This window comes from Suricata suricatta, chromosome 2, assembly GCF_006229205.1.
Source record: "Suricata suricatta isolate VVHF042 chromosome 2, meerkat_22Aug2017_6uvM2_HiC, whole genome shotgun sequence".
Lineage (NCBI taxonomy): Eukaryota > Metazoa > Chordata > Mammalia > Carnivora > Herpestidae > Suricata > Suricata suricatta.
The window spans coordinates 130,377,688-130,404,561 of NC_043701.1; the positions used below are offsets into that span (position 1 = coordinate 130,377,688).

A 26,874-nucleotide genomic window follows, 5' to 3' on the forward strand; every position below is an offset into this window, starting at 1 on the left:
CAAAACTCTCCACTTTAAGATGTTAGGCCTCAGCTTTATATTGGCTTTTCATAGCCAAATTTCCTAAAATGTATCAGTGATTAAATGACAATAAATTTCCCATTAAAATGAAAGTTCCTAAAAATCAAGAATTTTGGTGTATTTCAAAAACAATGCCAACTTCTTTGATAGGTGGAACTGGCATCATGAAGTTAGTATTAATTCCAAACATAAATCAATAAACAACTTGGTCCTCGAGCTAGGAGTGAAATTCTATAGGTAGAAAAACTGATTGACCCCCACCGTGCATAGGTGCTGTCCTGCTATGGAATCCCTTTGCTCAGTTTTCTCCTGTCCAATCAGGTGGAACGTTTCACAGGCACATGGTTTATACAGCTCAAAATAACTTGGGACCTGTGAGCTGACAAATGCTCTGGCTCCGGTGGTGACAGGTTGTCCAGCTTCTTACAGCCATCTTCACTGAAACTAAGGTTAACTCCTCACTTTCTATGGACGGCTACTCTCGATTCCCAAGGGCGTGAAGAATTTTCTTTTTCTCCTGTGCTTTCATCTAAAAGTTCTCCTTGGATAATTATCATCACAGTGGATTTCCTGGGTTGGACATCCTCATCTGGGTCAACTAAAAAAAGAAAGGTAATATCCAAGTTTAAGTTCTCAAGTGTGTTTTGATAATAGGGCACTGACAATGGGAAAAGGGATATTTCAGAGACCTAACTAATAACTGTTGTTTAGAGTGAAACCTAGGATGGCTCCTAATTACGTATGATGGGACACAAAATTTTGTGAAAAGTAAAGTGTTCTACATGTAAAGATTTTGGAGGGGACTGATGAAACTCACAGAGATCACAACCTGCTTGGGTCCTAAGGAAAAATAGCTCAACAGAGGAAGTTGTGACATATTATATACATCACTGGCCTTTCCACATATTCACTTATTAAAATAATGGTGTTTGTATACAGAATATGTGTGCAATGCCTATTTCCTTTTTAAAGGAAATCAAATCTAAAATAATATGACTCCATATTTAAAGACTTTCATTTAAATTTTTTTTTATCATGTAAAAGGATATGCTTGCTATATTTAGTGTTGGGAGATCTGCTCCCTGGATTAATGTACACAACAGCTGCAGAAAGTCTTGCTCAAAGGACATTGCTCTTTCTTTCTCCTTTCTCTCTCTCTCTCTCTCTCTCTCTCTCTCTCTCTCTCTCTCAACTGCATCAGAAAGACACTTGACAGTCAGTGGCAAGTGTTTGGCCTGGTACATTGCACTATTAGCAGTAATTAGATGCACATCTTGAATTATATTTAAAAAAGCATACAAGCAAGGAAAAGAGAGTGTGAATTAATCTGTATTTCCATTCCCCAAATGTGAACATTACAGTAATGGTGTTAAGAAATGTTATTATTTATCAACAGATTTTTACTCATACTTGTTAAAGATACCAGAATCAATCAGTTTGAAGGAAACAAAACACCTACCCAGTTTTATTTCTCAAAAAATTATGGCTCAATTACTTTCACATTGGTTATGATGACATGAATTCTACAAAGTCTAAATAAAGAATGTGTCACAACTTCTTAGTCTCTCCTTAATAATAACTCTTAAGTGCACATAAAATCCGTAATCCTTTTCTAGGATATTGAGAATATCTATACCTACAGCTATAACAAACATATTTTTTAAACAAAAATTAAGATATCCTATCTGACACGGGATTTGACAACAAAGTATTTAAATTCAAAGCCATTCCAAAAGATCTGATGTATATACATATTAGACTTACTTTGTAGGAGGCAAAATTATAGACATTACAGAATCTTATAATAATGGACTATGAAACAAACACTTGGACACTGTCCAAATTCTGGAATTTTGTTTCCAGCCCACTTATAGAATATGGCTAATGCTATTGGAACTCATAATAATGTGTTCGTTAAAGTTCCTGTTCCATATATCTGTAATTTAGAATACAGGCTCTACTACATGTTTCTATTACAATATGATTACAAAAGCACATATTCAAAAGAATGGACTCAGAACCATAGTTCATGAATACCAAAAATTGAATGAATTTTTAATCAAGACTGGGTTTTGGAATTCACAGAGATAGTTTTTCCAACTTACTTTTGAAGACATGGGACAGCACATAAATCAAGTTTCATCATGAAAGGGCTTTAATGAACTAAGGTGACAGCTAAGTTTTCAAACAGTAAATTCCTTATATGTAATAGGGATAATGAACTCAGCTTGCCAACCTGAAAATGCAAGACAAATGATACTGCTAACCCCAGAATAATGACAGTAGTTTCCTTCATTGACATTGAGATGTGACAAAGACATTGCTTGTCACATGGTGTCATTGCCCATAACAAGAACAAATAAAATGACAAAAAGTATCTTTTTTCCTGTCTTAAGAGATATAGAAGAATCAAGCACCATGGAGATATTTTCTTAAAGGTCTACGGGTGCTTCATAGTTGACAAATAGCTTTTAAAACCGCTAGGGAATATGCTTTTGCTTAAAGGGGACAACCCAAGTACAGACAGAATACTCTGTTTAAAAATTTAAGAGCTTATATTGAGCTGATACACTTTTTATGGGCACAAAAGTTTGTGTGACTATTTACCTGCAATCACCAAAGAGTGTGTAGAGGTCACGTATAACAAGAATCACCTTGACAAGCTCGGCACACACTGCGTGCTGCATATGCCTCCGTCTGGAGTCTGGGAGGGGCCCAGCAGAGTCTTCCCACCAAGCTCTTGAACTGAAACTAGATCTGAGATCCCCAGATCTTTGGGGCATCTGTTCTCTTCCAGTCTAGCAAGCATGTATGTCAATGTATTGGGGGAGCTATCTTTTTCAAACCCTTCATCACTTAAAGAAAATTGACACAAATATGAAGAGGCTGAAGAGGGATAAAACTGTTCTATTTTTTTAATTTTTACTATTTAAAATGAACTTAGAGTTAATGAAATTGACAGTATTTTCTCATTTTTTTTAATGTCCTGTGTATGAGCTAAGTTCACTGTGAATGGTGAAATCTTAAGGGTGATATAAAACCTCCTTTTTGTGACTGCCATTAAATCCTTTTTGATCCTAGATGCCTAAAGTCTTCCTGCTTCCCTTTAATCAGCTTTCCCTCAGGTCGCAGAATTTACTTTTACACAATTTTTTTGCTCTCTGTCACAGTTAAATACTAACTTTGGGCTCTGGCTTCCATATTCTTTACTCTACTACTTTCCTACCTGTTTATCCACTTCTGTATATGGAAACATACAAAAGTGTGTTTCACAGAAACCAGTCTCTTTTCTCCCATTCAAACTAAATCTTTACTTTCTTAACTACCTAACTGCCATTACCAATTCAATAAAAACAATAATAAGTGACCTCACCTTTGGCCTATTATCTAAAAACTTTTTCCTTCCTTTAACCCCTGCCCTTTAAGCAATGTCCCTAATTAAACAGATTCCCACTGTTTCTCTGTATTAGCTCTGCTCTGTCTCTTTAGTTCAACAGTTTCTTCTAATTTATACATTTGTCTATATTTGTTTTTATCTGCTGTTATTCCTCTTTCAAATGGAAAGAGGAATTAAGAGACAATGGTGCATGGACTAGTTCTGTATTCCTACCGACATATTTCCCTATATTTCATGTCCTTATTTTGATAATGCAACATATACTAACTTATTAAATTACTAATGTCACACCAAAAATAGATTAAAAATAAAACTAAGTTGGGGGTGTAATAGTAAGGGGATGGAAACCCTAACAATGAAGAAGGATTTCCCTCAAAGTGCATCCCATCTGCAGCCAAATTTTTAAAAGATGATCTGTACTCAACTCTCCAGGACTAGTTCCTATGTAATGGGATTTGGTTCTTGGCCCAGCAAGTTTCTCCAAAAGAACTGAGTTAGATACTTCTATTGTGTGGGATATCCTGGCAAAGAGAAGGCAAGACAAACAGGTTGATACGAGCCTTAAAGAGAGGGAGCAAAGCCTAATTTTGTTGATGATTCTTCTCCAAAAGAACATTCTAGGTATAATAATTACACATCAGCAGAAAATGATTACCTTAAATTTGCATTGTGTTCTACATTTTTCTAAATGTTTATTTATTTTTTGAGAGAGACAAAGACAGAGTACAAGTGGGGCAGAGGCAAAGAGAAAGAGAGGAGACACAGAACCTGAAACAGGTTCAAGGCTCTGAGCTGTCAGCACAGAGCCCAACACGGGGCTCAAACACACAAGCCATGAGATTATGACCTTGGCCGTAGTCAGATGTTTAACCAACTGAGTCATCCAGTCACCCCCAAATTTTTGAAGTGCTTTCACAAACAAACCTATGATGTAAGCAGGGTAGTTCTGTTTATCCTCACTCTAGACGTGAGTTACTTAAAGATGTCTATCTTGCCCTGTTCCAGTTATTTACATAAATAATTATTAAATATCATGATATTTTTGTGTTTACCTAGAAACCAGCTTTATTTTTTCATTCAGATATCTAATGATATTGTAGGGGTGCCTGGCTGACTCAGTCAGTAGAGCATGTGACTCTTGATCTAAGGATCATGAGTTCAAGACCCACAGTGGGTGTGGATCCCACTTAAAATACAATATGAAACAATACAATACATATCTTATGATACTTGCCAAACTGCTTTTTAAAAAATGTTTATGTATTTTTGAGAGAGTGCAGGCGGAAGAGAGGCACACAGATGGGGACAGAGGATCTGAAGCTAGCTGTGCCCTGACAACAGTGAGCTTGATGTGAGGCTTGAACTCACTAACCTTAAGATCATGACCTGAGCCAAGGTTAGTCACTCAACCAACTGGGCCACCCAGGTGCTCCCCAGGTTACTTCATATTAGACTTTGCCAATTCTCTAGTCAATGCCCCAGTTTAAGTGTTCATATTACAACCAAAAGATGGATGTATACCACATGATATTTCCAAAAAAGGTCTTAGAGCCTACAGGACGAGTAGTGCTGAGTTAACATGAGTTGAGAAATATCCCCAGAGATATCAACATCAAGTTTTGTTATGATGAACCAGACCCTTACATTTTCAGCAAGTTCTCAGGGCAGATCCTCTCTTCAAAAGAAATCCTAGGGGGGAAAATAGAGGTATTTAGCTAAGTAAAGTAAAGAACATTCAATAAGCCTTCTATGTCACTAAAATAGTTTATATGATTTACTAAAATCTATCCTGATTATTTTGTTTAAGGTTTATTTATTTATTTTAAGAGAGAGAGAATGAGAAAGAGAAAGAGAGGGGGCAAAGGGAGAGAGAGAGAGAGAGAGAGAGAGAGAGAGAGAGAGAGAGAGAGAGAGTGAGAGAATCCCAAGCAGGCTCCATTCTGTTAGCATAGAGCCCAATGTGAGGCTCAACCTCCCAAACCAGGAGATCATGACTTAAGCCAAAATCAAGAGTGGGTCAGTCACTTAACCAACTGAGCCACCCAGGCACCCTTGCCTTGATTATGATGCCACGTTAATTGTTTCATTTCCAACCTAGGACAATTTAACCTTAACCATGGTCTGTTTTCATTACTCATTCTTATTTTGAAAGTGGCATTAAATCTACTTCAATTTTGTAAGAAGCAGAAAGAAGAAAACAACATCCAAAGTCACTCTGAATATCACAGATGAAATGTCTAAGAGAATTCTTAATTTTTTCCCTGAAATCTGCTCATCCAAGTAAATTATTCCACCATTCACCCAGTTGCTCAGGCCCTAAATATTGGAGTCACCCTTGATTCTGCCCTTTCTCTCATACCTTTCAGTCCATTAACAAATTATACTGGCTCTACTTTGAAAAGATACCTCAAATCTGATAATTTCTCACCATCTCCCACTGATACCATTCATTGATCCAAGCCACCATCATCTCTTGCACCCCTGACTGATCTGTTCATTTCTGCACTTGCTCCCTTCAACTTGATTCTTTGCATAGCAGCCATGATTAACGTTTTTCAAATACAGTCATCTGCTTCTCAAAACTTTAAAATACTTCCCCATTCACACATGTAATAGGATTCAAAGACCTTCCCATGGTCTACAAGGCCTCACATGGTCTAACTTTGTACTTTTCTGATTTCTTTTTCTTCTACTCTTCTTTTTCATTCACACCCTGGCACACTGGGCTTGACTCAAGCCCAGCAAACATTCACCTCCCTTCACCTTGACATTTCTTCCTCAGTTAAAAATTCTCACCACCACCCCTCCCCCCGCCCCACAATGATCACTTGGCTAACTTCTCCACTGTTAGAAGCTATGTCTGATCTTCTTAGTTAAAATAGCATAACTTTCGCTCTCCCCCTTCATTCTCTATTCCCTTGCCTTATTTTTCTTCTTAACAGTTAGGTCTTCTCCACTACAATGTGAACTCCATGAGGGTAGGGACTTTGTCATTTGTTCACTGCTGAATCCATAGTGCCTGGAATGGTGCCTGGCATATAGTGGATGTTCAAGAAATATATACTGGATGAATAAATGAAAGCTACATTATCCATAATAGATTTTTAAAAGTATTTGGGCTCTGTAAAAGTGTAAATTTTATAACAAATAGTTTAAAATTATGCTTGAAAAGAAAATGATACATTTTCTTATTTCCTATAGTAGAGAATATTTATAGCTTAACAATTTATACACACATTTTCATCTGAGAAACTTATGAAATGGAATTGTTATTATTCTATTTGAAAGATGGGAATAATTGAGATTAAGATCCCTTAAATGTCATGCTCAAGATAACACAGTTATTTAGTGTTGGGGCTGGGATTTAAACCCAGGTTTCTGATTACAATCAGATGTCCTTTGATACTTCTGGTATGAAAAGAAAGCATAATTCTGGTTATTTTACCCACCATAAGTAAACTTTCATCTGAAAATGACCTTGAAGTTCTTATTGCCTTTGCCAGTTTATACTTTCCTTTGTATCTGAAAGTTTTCTTTGTAAATATTATTTTGTAAATAGAAATCTTACTTTATCCTGCAATTAAAATAAAAGATAAAGAACAGTAGATTTAGCAAGAAATTCTAATGAACAAAAGAATTTGACAGATATTTCCTGATCACCTTCTATGTGCTGTGTGTGCACAGAGATGATGATGTACAGAAACAAAGTGAAGTAGACAGAAAAGTAATAGGCAAATTTAATATGTTGTGATAAGTGTGTGTTTGAGGATAAAGACAGAAAGCTTTGGGAGCACATTGTACTGGTACATAACCCAGAACAAAGAAGAAATCCCAGGGCAATGTCTGAGCTAAGAACTGAAGACCAGTAACTTGGCCCAGTAAGGGCAGGTGGGATAGGGAGCAGCCTAAGTGAAGAAAATATCTACAAAGATCTGAAGGCAGCATAGTTCACTCATGAGACTACATGTATTTCAATAGAATACAGATAGTGTTGAATTAACTATACATACGGAATTCAGTTTCTTTTCAAAGTTTGTCCTTGGGTCAAACACTTCACTAGTTCTACTCTCATTTCTTATCATTGATATGTCACCATAGTTGTTTTATAACAACAACAACAATAATAATAACTACCATTTATTGAACATTTACTAACTGCCAAACACATTTAATCATCACTTCAAACTGTGAGATGGCTACTATTATTATCCCTGTTTTATAGATGTGTAAGCTGAAGCTTATAGAGGTTAAGTGACTCTATTGAGTTTACAAAGCCAGAAAGTGTCAGAACCAGGATTTGAACCACATCTATCTAACTTCAAAGTTTTAAGTAATAAAAGTACATTAAAGAACAGTAAATAAATTAATTAAACATTTATTAAATTAAAACATTAAAGCAACTCTTTATTTTGAATACTTGAAAATTTTGTTATCATAATAATTTCTTAGGACCATTGCATCAGAGCAGGCACACATTTACACCTCAATTAGCTTCTTTTCTTTCAAAAAGAAAAAAATGATTACAGAGAGCAGTGATTACCCTTTATGAGTATTTTTTTTCCTATTTTCACCAAAAATATGACGTTTTAAAAAGTTTTTCAACATTAATATCACCTTTCCTACATATTTTACTAACATGATTTTGAGTGTCCATTATAGAGGTTAGTCCTGCTTTAAGGGTTTGCATTCATGATATTATTGATTCTCACTCTCAAGGTGACTGCTTACTTTGCCAATTTAGAGGTTAGTTTTGGATAGCATTCTAAAAGCTTGAGAATTAGAACTGCTCCTAGGAAGCCTTCCTTGTGATGTAAAGTGAGGCGATCATACAAGGGAAAGGAGAGGAATGAACAGAAACAAGTTTTGTGATAGAATCACAAAGCCCAAGAGGAAAGATTACTTTCCTCTTCATCTTCCCAGGACAAGGCCTAGAACATAGAAGCCAAGAATGGCAAACAGCCTTCATCTCTATTCCATCTGTGATTGATTGGTGGTGGCCGAAGAAGTGGAATGTTAAGACAGTCAAGATCAATGGGAAGAGCAGTGTTAATACATTAGCGGTATCATTTAAAGAGAGAGAGCAAGGAGTAACAGCCTATTGTTCACAAGTTTGCCATCCCTCTAGCAAATGTGTGAATAAGTAAATGATAAAATGTTAATAATATAAAATTGCTTTGGGTTACCAAACTCTCTAGTCCAGGGGGCTTTGAACTAAAGTTATTGCAGTATTTTCTTAATATTTAAAAAATTATTTATTTTTTGAATTAGTAATATCCTCATATAATTAAAACTCAAAAGTCAGAAAAGGGTATACAGTGAAATATAGTACAGGTCATCCTGTCTTGCACCTCATTTCCCTGTCTCCTATATCCCATCTTCACCAATGTTAATATAAGAGAGTTTTTTTAAACCTAGGCTCTAACTCCTATCTTTGTAGAAATTAAATTAATTATACCTTATTTGAAAAAGCTAAATCATTCTACTTTTCAAGAGCAGACTGAATCTATAAACAATATTGAAGCTAAACAACTTCTCTAGTCAAAAAACAAAATTATTGCTTACATTCACGAACTAGATCCAATTTATGTTTTCAGTAAGTAAATAAGATTATGTTGTCAGTATCTTTTTTTTTCATTTCAAGGAAGAATTTATTCATTAGTTTAACAATTTATTGGGGTCAAATCCCTTGCATTGGTGGAAGTTACATTCTAGTAGTGAAAGAAAAATGACAAGCCGCTAAAAAATGTGCACGCAGAGAGGCACCTGGGAGGCTCAGTTGGTTAAGCTTCTGACTCTTGATTTCAGCTCAGCTCATGATCTCATAGTTTGTGAGATCAAGCCCCAGGTTCTCTGCACTAACAACATGGAGCCTGTATGGGATTCCCTCTCTTCCCTCTCTTCCTTTCCCTATGCTCGCTTTCTTTCTCTCTCTCTCTTTCTCTCTTTCTTTCTCTCTCTCAAAATAAACAAATAAACAATTTTAAAAATGTGTGTATAACATATTTAACAAGGAGTTAAGTGGTATTGAGAAAATAAACTGAGTAAAAAGTATAGGCTAGAAGGGGATTGCCACCTTATGTTGAGTCATAAAGAAAGAATCATAGAGGAGAGAAGAGATGACCAGGTAATTGAAGGAAGTGAGAAGTGAATCATATAGCATTGTCAGAAAGAGCATTCCAGGTACACGTGACAGCAAATGCAAATCTTATGAGGCATTTCAGATGTGACTTTAGAATATTTCAGAAATAATAAAAAACCAGTGTGGGTGAAGCTGAATGAAAAAGTCTTGAAGTAATAGAAGATAATGTCAGTTTATGTAGGGGGTTTTCTGAATTAAATGAAAACTGTTTTCATTGTTATTATTTTATTACACTCAAGGTAAAGGGGAGAATATGGACAGAAAATCTCTGTGTATGAAAGGTTTTATAACTAAAAGCCCTTTACAGATATTATCAAAATTATGCTTAGAGGTTGCATTTAATTTCACTATAGTTACATCATAGCTATCACAACTGAACTTGTATTAAATAATTTAATAGAGTGCTTATCACCCATGCTTTTATTTTATATTACAGGGAAATCTCATTCAGTTCCTCTTCATATTACAATTTGAGATTAATCTTTGTCTTCAATGGAAATTTTGTAGAAGTATCAAAATTAGGCAATTTTTTATTTCAAACTTTAAGTTCTTAAGAATTCATCATGCTATAGTACACATAAACTTGTTATTCTTTATAAATGACCCAAACTTTTTGTTCTTATTATTTTGTGACAGCATGCAAGACGACAGCATGGAAGCTTCCACTTCCATATCTCAGCTTCTAAGAGAAAGCTATTTAGCAGAAACTAGACATCGGGGAAACAGTGAAAGGAGTCGAGCAGAACCTTCCTCCAACCCTTTTCATTTTGGCAATCCTTCTGGAGCTGCTGAAGGGGGAGGAGGCCAAGATGACCTTCCAGATCTTTCAGCCTTCCTGAGCCAAGAGGAATTAGATGAAAGTGTCAATCTGGCAAGATTGGCCATCAATCATGACCCTTTGGAGAAAGCAGATGATACTCAAGCTAGAAAACGCCTTTCATCTGATCAAATGAAACACTCGCCTAAATCAAGTTTTGACCCCAACTTCTGTCAGGATAACTCTCGAGGTCCTACCAGCTCGAAAGAGAGCCCCCAGGAGGCAAAAAGGCCGCAGTATAGTTCTGAAACTCAATCCAAAAAAGTATTCTTAAATAAGGCTGCCGATTTCATTGAAGAGCTGTCCTCCCTTTTCAAAGCCCATAGTTCCAAAAGGATTAGACCTCGTGCCTGCAAAAACCACAAAAGTAAATTGGAATCTCAAAACAAACTTATGCAGGAAAATAGCTCCAGTTTCTCAGATATCTCAGAAAGAAGAGAAAGATCTTCTGTTCCCATCCCTATCCCTGCAGATACTAGGGATAATGAAGTGAACCATGCCCTTGAACGGCAGGAAGCTAAGAGGCGCGAAGCTGAGCAGGCTGCCAGCGAGGCAGCTGGTGGAGACACCACCCCTGGGTCTTCACCTTCATCTTTGTACTATGAAGAACCTCTGGGGCAACCCCCCCGGTTCACTCAAAAGTTACGGAGCAGAGAAGTTCCAGAAGGAACCAGAGTACAGTTGGATTGCATAGTGGTAGGAATTCCACCACCTCAAGTAAGGTAAAAATGTCCCATTAGTAATGTTTGGTAATTGCTTTCCATCTACACTGATCCTCCTAAGTCTATCTTTTAAGTACGTGGTTTCAAAAACTATATACCTTTTGAGAAAAAGAGCCTAACATAGCATTCTCCAATAGAAATATACTATTAGCCATATACACAATTTAAAATTTTCTAGTAGCCATATTTTTAAAAAATAAAAAGAACTGGATTAAATTAACTTTAAAAAAAAATTTTTAATGTTTTATTTATTTTTGATACAGAAGAGACAGAGCATGAGAGGGGGAGGGGCAGAGAGAGAAGGAGACACAGAATCTGAAACAGGCTCCAGGCTCCGAGCTAGCTGTCAGCACAGAGCCCGACGCGGGGTTCGAACCCACGAGCATGAGATCTGACCTGAGCCGAAGTCGGAGGCTCAACCGACTGAGCCACCCAGGCGCCCCTAAATTAACTTTTAAAATATATATTATTTAGCCACCATAATAAAATATTATCATTTTGACAGATAATATAAAAATTATTAATAAGATATTTTACCTTTTTTTTATATACTAGAGTTTTAAAATCCAGTGTGAGTTCTACACTTATAATAGCACATCTCAATTTGACTGCTAAAGTTTCCTAGGAAATACTTAATCTGCATTTAGATTTTATAACATCTATAGTTGAAAAGGTAGCTTGACATACCCAAGTTGTTCCAAGCATACTTCAAAACTTCCTAACAGTGGTCTTCAGTATCAGTTTTTAAATTTAACTAAAATTAAATATAATTTGAAATTCAGGCCCTTGGCTGCACCAGCCATATTTCAAGCGCCCAATACCACATGTGGCCAATGACTATGATATTGGACAGCACAGGTCTATAGCCTGAGACATAAAAAAGAAAGTATTTATGATCTATACTCAGTTGATGCCTGTGGTATTTTTTTAATTTTAAAGAAAGCCAAATAGTGGGATAGAAATTAGTAAAATAAAGATAGAATAAGGCTGTGGGCTAGAAAGATCAATTTAAAGATTCATTTTACATGTATTGTATTTATTATAAACTTTTTGATATCAGCTTAATGAACGTTATTCTCCCTAAAGTCCTACTCTTTCCCTAAGAAAAGTAGAGAGGATATTAATCTTTTATATGCCTACCAGTTAGCTTTTCTTTGAAGCAATTGAAGCTTAAGCTTCAGGGCTCCACCTCTGCATAAGCAATGCCAAATTTTGTGGTCTAATTTTATTTTATTTTTTAAGGGGCTCTTCCACATTTATGAGCTTTAGGACTCACAAAACCCTGGGTGATATTTGCAAATTCTAATATTATAATGTAATAACATATGAATAAAGTGCTTTATGTGTGTTGCTTTTGTAGAGAATTACTCGTAGAGTCCTGTAACAGTCACTTTGCCTTCCTAACCGTTTATATGCTGACTTAATTACTATTTAACATTTATTCTAGATGTGTAAACAGGGCCTTGTCTTCTTCTTACACAGTATCCATATTATGGGACAGTAATAGTATTAATAATAATAGTTTTATTTGTATTTACATATTGATTCAAGAGATTCTAATCTAAAGATGTATTCATATATAGAATTTTGTTTTTAAAAGGCAACATAAGGCAATATTAAATATTATTTCTACAGTGGCATATCCACTACTCTCCAGTTATCCAAATGACCTCCTTGAAGGCAGGGGTTCTCCTGTGTATCTTGAGCACTAAGCACAGTTTCAGACCCTTAGTAGTCACTGAGAAACGTTAAGTAAACTAATGCATAAGGAAACAGGAAAGCAAGATATCCAACTTAGATTTAAATCAGGAGTGAGTCATTTGACCTAAGATATGGCAAAAAGTTGAAATTGTACTATACAGCGCAGTATCTACCTTTCTACCCTAAACATGCCTGATGACACTCTCTAGGATTCTGGTTGGTAATGTTGATCAGGTGTCATCACAGCACCATGATAGAAACTACAGAGTGGCATCTGGTTGACCTAAGTAAGCTGGTGAGCCCTCAAGTTAGAGTACACGCACAACTTACTTATTTGTTCAACCCACTAATTTCTGAACATGGATTGGACCAAAAAAAAAAAAAAACCCACAAAAACTAGACCAGATCATTCAGGACTGATTCTTCCTGTTTCTTGACCATGACAATCTCAGATACAAAGGAAGAATTCAGTGCTCCCATGAGAAAAATCAGCCACGAAGAATTATAAGACACTCATTCCCCCCAAACATCAAAGTTATCTGGTAGTCACTCAAAAACTACTTAATCAACCAATTACAAATTTACAAACTTAAAAGTGAAAAAAATGTACATAGCTTCTATGTAGCAATACTAATTTTACCTGGAAGAATTTCCTTACTGATTGAACTCATGCCTGTATCCCAACCACTGGTGCTGAGAAATTCCTAGGTATTCACTGAATAGTTACCGAATGAATTAATACTTCATTTAATGACTGCGATTATATTGAGAAAAGTTTAGAATTTTCCAGGTTAACTATTAACTATCATTATTTTCCTAAGCCCAGAATTTTCATAACTGTAATTAGAAAAAGACATATTTAGCTTTTACTATGTGCCCTGCACTGTGATTATTGCAATGACAGAGGAAATATAAGATTTGTCCCTGCCCTCAAAGAGCTTGTGATTAAATTTTTAAAAAATCATCCAAATATTATAGTATAAAACCATAAGAACTATCAGGCTTCAGAGAAGTAAAGGAAGACTAGAAAGACCAAAGAAGGCTTCAGACATCTAAGGTGAAAAGGAGTGAGAGGATTTAGGAAGAAATCTACTCATTTATTCATTCATTCAATAAATACCTATTGAATTACTAAAGTGACTCACTGGGAGTACAAAACAACTGTGAGCTGTGGGAGGTCAAGGACCTTGTTTTGAAACCAAGTCTAAAACTATTCTGAGAGGGTAGCTCACAATCTAAAAGAGCAATCAGGCAACCATGTAATCAAAACATTGCAACATTGTGTGATAAAGTCTGTAACAGAAGTATGTGTAGAATGCCATGGAGGCTCCAACGAAAACGTGATTATTTTGCCTGGAGTGCAGGATAAAGGAAGCATTCATAGAGGAGGTGCCTCTTTAGTTTGAGGAAAGCTTGGGTGGAGCAGGAAGCAAGTGCAAAGGCCTAAAGACCAGTGTTTTCAAGGAACTGCAAGTACTTGGCTATGTGAAGAACATGGGGTAACAGATGAGCAAAGATGAGAGGGAAGATTGAAGAAAATAGGCAGAGGGATGGGTCCTTTTAGTCCAGGTTAACTTAACATATTCACATAAAGGCATGGACACTGAAGTAGTAATATTTTTATATGACAGGGAGGAGACTGACCTTATTTGAGAAGAGAGTAGAGCCAGATGATTTTGCAGAACCTTGAAAGGAAAGCAGAATAGTTCAGACTTGGTTTCAAAACCACCTGGAAACTTTTAATGTTATGTATAGGGAAGTACCAAGATGAGAGGGAGCATTTAAGTAACATTAGTCTGGAAGAATGAGTTAGACTTGGAAAGAATAGAGCCAAGAAGCCAATTGGGAAGTTGAGGAAGGAATCCCAGGCATCAAATGCTCTGATCGAATTTGAATGGGGGCAATGGGAAAGCAGAGACAAATGTGAGTGAGCAAGATTTAGAAGAAAAGAAATTAAGCCAAACTTGGTGACTTACTGGATAGGAAGGATGAGTAATAAATGTTACTCCACATGTTTGAAGATGGATACCTGAGATTATAATGTTGTCATTGGCAAGAGCTAAGAAAATGGAAAAGGTGGCTGATTTATGGCAGAGGTTAATAATTTGAGTCTGAGGAGACCAAGAGACAATATCCAAATAGGCAGTTGGAAATGCATGACTGAAGGTCAAATGGGAGGGTAGTGGAACTGGAGACATTCCAAGGAATGACCTGGACACTGGGAAATCTGGACACAATATCTCTGTAATTACAAAGGGACTATATATAAACAGGTAACACTTGGAACTAACTTCTACTAGTGCCAGAGTGGAGTAGTGTTTTCCAACCTTCTTTTAGCAATAACTCCCCCTCCCACTTTTCTCCCCACAATGAGTCTGTTGCATGTTATTCCAACACACACACACACACACACACACACACACAGATTTTTAAAAATTTTTCATGACGTTTATTTATTTTTGAGAAAGAGACAGAGAGAGAGACAGAGTATGAGCAGGGCAGGGGCAGAGAGAGATGGAGACACAGAATCTGAAGCAGCTCCAGGCTCTGAGCACAGAGCCCAATATGGGGCTTGAACCCACGAATGTGAGATCATGACCTGAGCCGAAGTAGGACACTTAACTGACTGAGTCACCCAGGCGCCCCTACAAACACTTATTTCTGAAGGACAAAATTATAACTTTTGAGATTGAAGAGCATTGGGGTGGAAGAAGCCTGGAACTCCTGAGGTATCTACATAGAATCCAGGAGCATAGATTTTGATCCAGAGAATTCCTTTAAAATGCATTAAAATAATAATGAGACATTTCAGTTTACCATATAGGAATATGACTGTCAATGAGAATAATATCCTTTTAACTATTTTTGCAAGAAAATATTCTAAGCATTCCTCACAGCTGAGGTCTAACCTTATATCTGTGTAATCAGCATTATATCCATGTTCTTGTAACTCTGGTTTAGCAAATCAAAAAATCATTTTTGTTATATTTGTTGATTTCCAAGTTAATTGGGGAGAAATTATTTTGTTCTGTAGAGGTGAGGTCCTATATCACTGAAGGTAGTGTTTTTGAAAGCTGGTTAATTTTGAACATAGCTTCATTGGAGGAGTTGTCTTAGAAAATGAAATATATTCATCCATTACCCACAGATGAAAGAGTCTGCAAGAATTCACAGCAAATGGCCATGATCCCTTTTTGTATCCTGACTTCAAATTCTTTTCCCAGGAATGTACAGCTGGATCACACTAAGTATGCTTGCTTGAACACACCTTCTGAAGCAGCAACAATTTACCCTTTATAGACATCAATGCCTGCTTTGGCTGTTTAGTTTTCCTATTGCTATTTTTGGACTTTGGCCTGCAAGTGATATGCTCAGGAAATAAATTAGCTATAAAGATGAAGGACATTTTAAATGACACAGGGGAAATAGAAAAGTATTATTAGAAATAATTATGTATGATAAACAGTGAAAAATATATGAATATTTTGAAATATTACATTACTTAGTGGCTTTTTATTCTACCTTTTGGGAAAATCTAGATGCCTTCATCACTCATTTATCCAACCAATATTAAATACCTATTATGTGCCATGTGCTGTTATAGGCACTAAAATTAAAGCAACGAGCAAGAAAAAGTCCCTGCCTTCATGGAGCTTGGAATCTAGTACAGAACACAAACAGTAAACAAAAATTCCCCAAATTATTACAAAATTACTATTGTGATAAATGTTATAAAGGCTGGTACATATAGTGATGGCACCAAACCTTGTGGGTAGTCTGGGAAAGGTTTTCTTAAAAAGTTATATTTAAGCTGAGAAAGAAAAAGATCCCTGAGACACCTGGGTGGTTCAGTCAGTTATGTGTCTGACTTCGGCTCAGGTCATGATCTGGTGGTCTGAGAGTTCAAGCCCCACGTCAGGCTCTATGCTGATGGCTCTGAGCCTGGAGCCTACTTCAGATTCTGTTTCCCTCTCTCTGTGCCCCTCCCCAACTCACACTCTGTCTTTCTCTCAAAAATAAATAAACATTAAAAGAAAAAAACCCCCACAAGATCCCTGGGAGTTAGCCCAGCAAAGTGGGGTTTGGGAAAAGTGCCCGTAAGTTTGTAAGATCATTGTTGACTTTAAGGAATTACAGGAACTGGCGTCACTAGTACATAAAGAGTGAGGAGGAAATGGTTTGAGAGTAAGTCCAGAAATGGGGCAGAGTCTCCTAGAAGGCGTTGGATCAGCATGATCTGGGAGCTTGGTGAATATGCAAATTCACAGATTCCACCTTGTTCCTACTGAATCAGGATCTCTAAAAGTGAGGACTATATATCTGTGCTTTAACAAACTGCTTTTTGTCTCTCTGCTGAGAATTTTTGCAATTTCTTCAGAGGCATCCTCACCAGGAGGGACCTTTCCCATGTGGCATTCTCCAGGTAACATTTTAGTTACCTCAGTTCTTTCTTCAACAGTACACTCACTCCTCACAGACTTTTTCTATTGCAGTACCTCACCTTAGTAGGTAGTGCTTTGAGGCAAAATTTGTTTTGAGTTGGAAAACTGCCTGAGCCAAAATCAAGAGTCAGATGCTTAGTTGACTGAGCCACCCAGGCACTCCTCTCTTTAAAATTTTCTTAACGGTTTTTCTTCATAATTTTAGAACATATCTTTATGTCCCTAAATAATATTGATATAGAAGTATTTACAGGTGAAATCACACAAAATCTTGGACTTCCATTAAAATAATTCAAGGTAGGAAAAGTGGAGAATATAAAAGAAATACATTGGCCATTTGTTGATAATTTGTTGAAGCTAAGTGATATGTGCATGGTGGTTCATCATCCAGTATCTCTACTTCTGTTTGTTTGAAAGTTTCCATAATAAAAAGCTTTAAAAAGTAATATTAGTGAAATTTACATGTATTTTTATGTAAGGGGAATCATAACATATATATTCTTCTGCTGTTTGAATCTTTTCTCTAAAAACTATATCCATGATGTTGCATGTATCTCTAATTCACTCATTTTCGTCAGTAGATAGCATTTTACTGTGAGGCTAGAAGATTGTATTATTGATGTACATTTTTCCTGATATGAGCAATGTTATTATAAATGTTCTAATATATTCTCCTGGTGCATGAGTGTCTCTCAGCATGGAATTGATGGTGGAGTATATAAAACAACTTTATAGTTATACCAAATTTTTTTCTGAAAGAATTGTTTCAACTTACATTTCCACCAACATCACATAAGAATTCCTATTGTTCTGCATCATTGCCAATATGCATATTATCAGACTTTAAAAGTTTTTGCCAATCAGATAGGTATGAAGTGGTATCTTGTGATTTTAATTTTCATTTCCATAGTTTTTAATGAAGTTGAGAATTTTTAAAAATATGTTTGTTGACCATTCAGTATTCACTTCTATTAGGGGCCTCTTTATATCTTTCATGTTTCAATCAATTTGTTTTTTTCTTATTGACTTGTAATACTTTAAAAAATATTATTAAGATACTAATCATATGTTATATGTGTTATGAAAACGTCCTCTCCAGGTTTGACTGGCCTTCTTCTTTTCTGTACGGTATCTTTCATAATTAGATATTTTTAACTTTAGTATAAAATTAATTATATTTATTATGTTTTTCTAATGTTTATTTTTGAGAGAGAAAAGAGAGAGAGAGAGCAGGGGAAGGATAGAGTGAGAGGGAGAAAGAGAATCTGAAGCAGACTTGGTGCTGTCAGCACAAAGCCAACTCGGGCTTGAACCCACTCACTGTAAGATCATGACCTGACTCAAAGTCAGACACTCAGTCAACTAAGCCACCCGGGTGTCCCTGTGGTTTGGTTTTTATAGTATGTGTCAATCTTAAGAAACTTCTCCTAAGGGGTGCCTGGGTGGCTCGGTTGGTTAAACATCCAGCTTCAGCCTAGGTCATGATCTCGCGCTTCCTGAGTTCGAGCCCCATGTTCTGCTCTATGCTGACATCTCAGAATCTGGAGCCTGTTTCAGACTCTCTCTCTCTCTCTCTCTCTTTTTCTCTGCCCCTCCCCCACCCATGCTGTTTCTCAGAAACAAATAAACATTAAAATTTTTTTAAAAGGACATTTTTTTCTAACCTCAAAGTAAGATATTCTTGTGTATTGTCTTCTAAAAGTTTTATAATTGTGTATTTCACATTTAAGCTTTTAATCCATTTAAAGGTGATTTTTGTGTATGGTATGAGACAGAGAATCTATTTCAGATTATTTTTAGGTTATTTTTATTAATTATTATTTTTTTATTTTTAGATGGTATAACCCACTGCTTCAGCTCTAGTTTATTCAAAAGTGTATCATCCCCCCACCCCAGCTAACCTGTAACGCCAGCCCTATCATAAGTCAAAATTCCATAAACATGTGGATCTAGCTCAGGGCTTTCTATCCTTCTCCTGTGGCTTAATTACTGCGTTGTAATAGAGTTTTCATGATGTTTATATCCTGTCTTTTCATTTCCTTATTTTTAGCTCTTCTTGGCCTTTTCCTCTACAATATAAATTTTAGGATCGTCTCGTTAAATTCCATAAGAAATTTTTTTGGTTTATTGAGATTTGGGGGATTGCATTGAATCTGTAGACCAATTTAGTAAGAATTTGGCATCTTTAAAATATTGAGGCTTCATATTCAGGATCATAGTATAGTATAGTTCTCCATCTATTTAGATTATCTAAATAGTAAACCTGAATAATTTTTTCTCTGATTCTTACACATCCTTGGCTAGATTTATCCATAAGCACTTCGTTTTCATGCTGTATAAATGATAGCTCTTTTAAAAACTACATTCCCTATTTGTTATATATAGAAATGCAATAGACTTTTGTACATTGGTTTTCTAACCAGTGTAAACTTGCTACATTCTTGCTACATTCTAGAGATTTTCTATAGGTTCTGGGGGGATGTTCTTCCTTTCCAACCTTGTATCCTATATTTCATTTCCTTGATTTATTGAACTGGCTAAGCCAGTCCATACAATGTTGAAAAGAAATGGTGACACTGGGTATTCTAGTCTTGTTTATAATCTTAAAGGGAATACTTTCCATTTTTTACCATTACATAAGATTTTGTTTAGGAAAATTAAGATTTTTTAAAACCATGAATGGATGTTGGATTTTATAAAACATTTTTTCTGCATCTATTGAAATCATTATCTAATGTTTCCCCTCTATTCTTTTGATATGGTAAAGAATAGTGATTTCATACTGTTAAGCCAAACTTGAATTCTTGGGGTAAACAAAATCAACACCATCAAAATGGTTCCATTTTGAACAAATAGAAGAATTTCTTCTGAATTAAATTTTAACATGGTCAACAGAAGAAAGGGAAAAAATTATACTTTAAAATATACAACATCAGAAAGATGAAAGTACCTTGTGTCAACAGAACTAGAAAGTTCAATATGTTCATTTGTTCATTCATTCAATAAAAATTCACTCAGCACTCACTATACATCAGGAACTATTCCAGGCACTTGAAATTCATTGGTAAATAAAGCAAAATTTCCTGCCAAATCCTATTCTACATGACATGAGGGAAATGGATCATAAACAGTAAATTTAATAAGTAAATTGTGTAGTAATTTAGTAATAAGTACTATGAAAGAAAGAAGAGGTAAGAATTCTAGAAGAAGAAAATAAAAAGTTCCCAGTCAGCCCTGCCTACAGTAATGTAGTCTTTTAAAAAATTTTTTTAGGGATTGTTTTCATGTTCACTTTGTTAATCCACACTTTCATTATTAAAATTGGCTGTGTAGTAAGAAGTGGTCTTGATAACTGAATATTAACCAACTGCTTATCTAAGTTTTTCTTAAGTTACCAAGAAGTTTCCACCTGGAAAAATGTAATAAATTTTAAAAGAATTTCCAGCATAAACATATCCTCCCCCATGTACTCCCAATGACTGAAATACAGCCATTAGGCATGTTTCATGTAACACTTAAGTTTGTTAACTCGGTAGCAAACAGGACAAACAAAACACCAGTTGTGTCACAAAATCCAACATAACTTGGGGTTTTGTTAGAAAACCTCTACTATTATCTTATTGTCCAGTATTCTCCAGAGTCCAATGCAGTCTGTCTAGGAAAGAGTCACTCTGATGCACGGAGAGAGCTGAGGATGTCATGAAGTAAACATATTACCTATTGTCTACTTGAGGCCCTATACCCTTCACATAACAGATCAGGCATTGTTAGACAAAGCTGGTTAAAGATAATTCAAAGAAAGTCATTTTCTAGCCCCCAAACTGTCTTGAAAAATGAAAACAAAACAGACTTGAGGCTATAATAATCCTAATTTGAATTTATTCATTTAACATCCATACAGCAAACATTTTTTGAAATAGTTGTGATGTGTCATACACTGTGCTAGAAACCAGATAAACAAATGATAAATAAAATGAACATAATCATCTCTGCCCTATGGTGATTACCATTCAGTAAGGGAGAGCAATATTAAACAAATAAGCCTACAAATCAATGTATAATTATAAGTAAAGGAAACAAACATGAAAAGGGAATTATGGGAAGTAGGACAGGGACATTGGAAGGGCTGGGGCAGGGCTAAAGACAAGCTCTGAGTAATCATTCTTTTAATGAGCATTATTGCTGGTGAGTCAGAGTAACACATTCAAATTATGTTTAGAAGTTGTTAATGTGCTAAAGCAGTGAGTCATAACATTTATCCAAGCCATATTTTTGATAAAATAGTAACCTAACAGCAATAACCAAACATCCAGTTAAATCTGAAAAATGTGTCTCTTCAACGTCTTCATTCCGAGGCTTGGTAGCTAGCCAGATTAGCAAATCTGGCAAGCTATCCTTAGTGCTTTAAAGCTGGGTCTTTCTTTTTCATTTGGACCTGCCTTATTTTCCCAGATCACTGACTCATTTCTGTTGAGCCATGAATCACGTCTGGCACCACTGTCATTCTGTGAGTGTCATGAGGATTTGGCGTTCTAAAATGTGCACCTTGGGCAGGACATTTCTGTGAAAGCATTTTCTAGCATGGATAGATGTTTGAAGAGAGTGTGTTTCCTCCTTCACTCAAAAGCTTCAGGAGAGTTGAGTAAATTAGTACCTTTTTAGAAGGCAGACTGACTGGTGTATTATTTCTGAGTGGGTCATGGTATTAAAGTCAGAGTGACGGTTACTGGTTTGTCTGTGGGACTGGCTGAAGCCATCCTGCCATCTGAGTAAGGACAAAAATGCTTCTGACAGGGAGTTCCAGTATTTGAGTCATTTCACTGATGGACTTCTGGCTGTCCAATTGCTCTAGATGTTTCCACTCTCATTTTGGTAAGGAAGGAAAAAAACATTAACTGAAGAAATGAGATAACCTTACAATGTTTATATAAGGGAAGATATTTGTTTGTTTTGAATAATTACTTCTATTTGTTTTGTCAAACTAATACAGGTGCATTGCTTAAAAAGTCAAACAATATTAAATACACCAATTTCAACTCGCTTTGCAGTTTTCTATTTATTTACCTGTAGATTTCTAAATAATATGCCAGTAGTTCTCCGTTCTTTTGTTCTCAGGACCCTTTTACAATCTTAAAAGTTACTGAGGCACAAAAGAGGTTTTGTGTGTGTATAAGTTATATCTATATTTATCATATTAGAAATCAAACTGAGAAATGTTTTAAATAGTTGTTTCTTATTCATTTTTAAATAACAATAATGAACATGTTAACATAAATAATTTTCAGGGGCACCTGGGTGGCTCAGTCAGTCAAGTGTCCAACTCTTGATTTCAGCTCAGGTCATGATTTCACAGTCATGAGATCAAGCCCTGTATCAGCACAGAGCCTACTTGGGATTCTCCATCTCCCTCTTTCTGTGCTCCTCCTCTCAAATATAAAATAATAATAACTAGTATTATTATTTATAAATAAAATAACTTTTCAAAAAAATTTTAGTGAGAAGAGTGCCATTGTTTTACATTTTTTGCAAGTCTCTTTAACGTCTGGCTTAATAGAAAACAGAGTCTCACCATCCACAATGTCAAAAAGAATTACACTCAAGGTTGAGATTTAATAAAAGTCATGATTTGTACTGCTTCATTAAGAACATTTTTTAAATGAAACTGAATTTTTTTAAACTATGAGTGTGGAGGTGAGAAACACAATGACCATGAGTCAATTTTTGGCAGTGCCTTAACTTTTGCTTGCTAAAGCACCAGAAATTCTACCCAATGTAGCTTTTGCACCATCAGTGTAAATGTCCACACAGTGAAAAGACAAATAATATTTCAGTATTATATAAAAATAGCTTTGTCTTAGCATAAAGTGAAGTATACTTTGAGAACCACTGTAATATGCTTGCACCACTCTTGCCTGGTATGTTAATGTTATCTATTTCTTATGGACTCCCTGTTCCAGAAGATGAGGGGTCAGCACCTCTTTACTAAACCAGCACCATTTTCCCTCACTGCCTCAGTATAATCATATCTCACTGTAGTTTAAAAAAATATTTCATGTTTACTTTCTTGTTACTATCTATTATTCACTTACAACCCAAGTAGGGTAAAATGAATGTCTCCTTGCGTGTACAACCTTTATTTATTTACTTATTTATTTTAAGCTGGAGTTAACTACTGTCTTGTTGTTGTTGTTGTTGTTGTTGTTGTTGTTATGTGCTTAGTTCAGAGATTCTACCACAGATTTGTCTCAATTCTCGAATACATTTGTAAAATGTCTCCTAAATTCTCTGTGTCATGCAGTTGAGCCATCAGGCCTATTTGTTTCTCTGTAGAGAAATCTCTCCTGAATCCCTTCTTCTCCTTGTTCCAATACAGAGCAAGTGCTTATGCAGCCAGCAACTCAGCCTTCATCCTAGGCATCCCCTAACTCCTCAGAAGAGAGGATGTGACCTCCCATTGGGATCTCAATGCTCCTTTCCCAAACTTCAAATCAGTTATCTCATTTTAAGCTCTGTGCCTCCTCCTCGTTATTAGAGTGTTTTCACACTCCAAAGTCATATTTCCAAATTCTGAAACTTGCTAGGGTTCTGCAGCAAAAATTGGCTTCTTTCATTGACATTGCCAAACAGGCACTTGATTTTCAGATTTTCCAACTCTCCTGGCTCCTCAATTTGCTGTCCATCTTTCGAAACTTTGTAGGGTCTCAGTTCTGCTCTTGTCTCCCTTCTCATTCTTTTGGTTCTTGTGCTTTTATGCCTTTTAAAAATTCCTTTATTCTCATTTTAAGGGCATTTCAAGAGGGGAGTAAAGATAAACACGTGTGCTTAGTATGTCTTGTTTGGCTGGATGCTCACTGTTTGTATTTAAACTATACATGCTCTGAAGATCAGTTCACATGAGTGCCTCAGGGTATTATTGAGATTTATGCCTTGGGAGATTTACGGGCCCATTTCAGCAGCTACATATACTGCTACTGTCACAACAGATCAAAAACTGGCATAGAATTTGATGAAGCTAGTAATAAAATTCTTACAAAATATTAACTATCAATTCTTTCCATCATTTGGTCTTTAAACAAATCCAACAGATATTTTCTGAATACCCACCATGCACCAGAGCACTGTTGTAGGTGTTGGGATTACACTGGTGAATAAGACTAATAAGATCCTGTCACGGACTTTACAATCTAGTGATGGGGGCAGTGGAGCAAACAATGGCAAAATGAATGAGTATATAAGATAGTTTCAGATAATAAGTACTGTGAAGATGACACAATAGCATAGTATTACAGAGTATCTGAGGTTAAGGCAGCTACCTTAGAAAGAGGGTCAGGGAAGGCCTCTCTGAGGTTAAAGTAACATTCGAGCTGAGGCCTGGACTGATGAGAAGGACCTATCTTTATAAAGATCTGGAGAATAGGATTTCAGGAAGAACAAAAATTCTAACATGGAGAAGAGTCTAATGTGTTCACAGAGTAGAAAAAAACCCAGTATCCCATACTTTTGTCATTTTGTATGCATGCAGCTATATCTGTATGATAGATTCCCACAAGTGGGATTGTTGGGTCAAAAGATAAATGCACCTGTAATTTTGGCAGATTTCATAAGGGTTGCACCATTTTACATTCCTACTAATGGGATGAGTCATCAAACTTTTAGACTTTTGACAACATGTTACATGAGAAATGGTATTTCTGTGTAGTTTTTTTTTTTAATTTTAAAGAGAGAAAGTGAGAGCAGGGGAGAGGGACAGAGGGAGAGAGAGAGAGAGAGAGAGAGAGAGAGAGAGAGAGAATCCCAAACAGTGTGGAGTCCAATGCAAGGCTTGATCCTACAACCCTGGGATCTTGACCTGACCCGAAATCAAGAGTCAGACACTCAACTGACTGCACCATTCAAGAGCCCCTATTTCTTTTTTTATTAAAAAAATTTTAATGTTTATTTTTGAGACACAGAGAGAGAAAGAGAGAGAGAGAGAGCAGGCAAGGGGCAGAAAGAGAGGGAGGTACAGACATGAGGCTCTAACTGATGAACTGTGAGATCATGACCTGAGCCAGTTGAGCGCCCAACCAACTGAGCCAACCAGGTGCCTCCAAGTGCCCCTATTTCTGTGTAGTTTTGATGTCTTTTTCTCTTATTATGCACCTCCACATTTTAAACCTTAATTTATATATAATTTTATGTAAACTTATTAAAAAACTATAATAAAAATTTCTAACTTCAAATCTATAGAATCAAAATAAAATATAACCTATAGAAACGAACTTAAATTAGATCATTTGTCAAAATTGGACCACTACTGAAGAATGTGACCCATCCTCTTTACTCTGACGATTCAAGTAACTGAACTAAATAATTTTCACTTAGCTAGGTTAGATGCAATTTCATAGTAGGTAATGAGTACACTCAACCTCATGAACTTTTTTTTAATGTTTATTTATTTTTGAGAGAGAGCACATGTAGAAGCAGGGGAGGGGCAGAAAGAGACAGGGGAGAGACAGAATCTGAAGCAGGCTCCATGCTGTCAACACAGAGCCCAACATGGTGCTCGAGCTCACTCACCATGGATCATGACCTATGCTGAAATCAAAAGTCAGGTGCTTAACTGGCTGAGTCACCCAGACATGCCAACCTCATGATCTTTTAATATCCTTTAGATATTAAAAAATATCTTGTGGTTGGCTGTATTTGCTTTTTAATCCATCTTCTCTCAGTTGTATCATTCTTACTAGGAGCCATTTTCTAATTCTTTAGTAAAGTGTCAATGTAGTTTGAATATTGCCAGCTCTTTTCATTATTACAATCAAATTACACCATTTAATGTTCTGAATCTAAGTTGTCACAGTTTTCTTTGTAGGGAACATTTGCAGCATCTACATAAGTGTCACACTTCAGTCATGTGTAATATTCCCTTTCTCACAGGTGGTACTGTGAAGGCAAGGAGCTTGAAAATTCACCAGACATTCAAATCGTCCAGTCAGGAAATCTGCATTCACTGACCATTGCTGAAGCCTTTGAGGAAGACACAGGACGCTATTCCTGCTTTGCTTCTAACATCTATGGGACAGATTCAACCTCTGCTGAGATTTATATAGAAGGTAAAACAAAATACTCTTAGAGCATGGCACTTACTAGTAAGACATATTTATAATAAATATTTATTGAAAGACTACTGTACCACACACTCTTCTAGGCTGTGGGGACAGTAGTAGTGAACCGAAGAGACAAATGTTCTTGGACAGATAGAATTTACACTTTAATGGGAGAGACAAAAAATAAATGAGATAAATAAAATATATAATATGATAAGTTTATGAAATGGTTCTGATAATCAGTTCCAATGTGTGTAGTGTGTGGTGTTGGGGGTCCTACAATTTAACTCAGTTCCAACACCATTTACCTAGATAAAGTGTCACATACAATAGGTTAAGAGCTTAGTCAATCCCACAAGATTGCTCCTACCTCACTTCAGATACCAATCACAAGTATGAGGTCCCCAGGTTACTCACAACTTCTGTCTCACTTGGCTACAAATCAGAGGATTCCACAATCCTCTCTTTGGGTTCAATTAATTTGCTAGGGTGGCTTACAGAATTCAGGAAACACACTCACCAGTCTATTAAAAGATATGATAAAGG

General features: G+C 36.1%; 1 protein-coding gene across 1 annotated transcript in view; it reads left to right on the forward strand.

Moving 5' to 3' along the window:
• Positions 1-414: 414 nt before the first annotated feature.
• Positions 415-26,874, forward strand: part of MYPN (myopalladin) — an 82,758-nt gene continuing 56,298 nt past the window's right edge. The window contains 3 exon segments of the mRNA XM_029931769.1: positions 415-633; positions 10,194-11,096; positions 26,159-26,334. Coding sequence (XP_029787629.1) covers positions 10,195-11,096; positions 26,159-26,334 — 1,078 coding nt within the window. The 5' untranslated portion in view covers positions 415-633; position 10,194.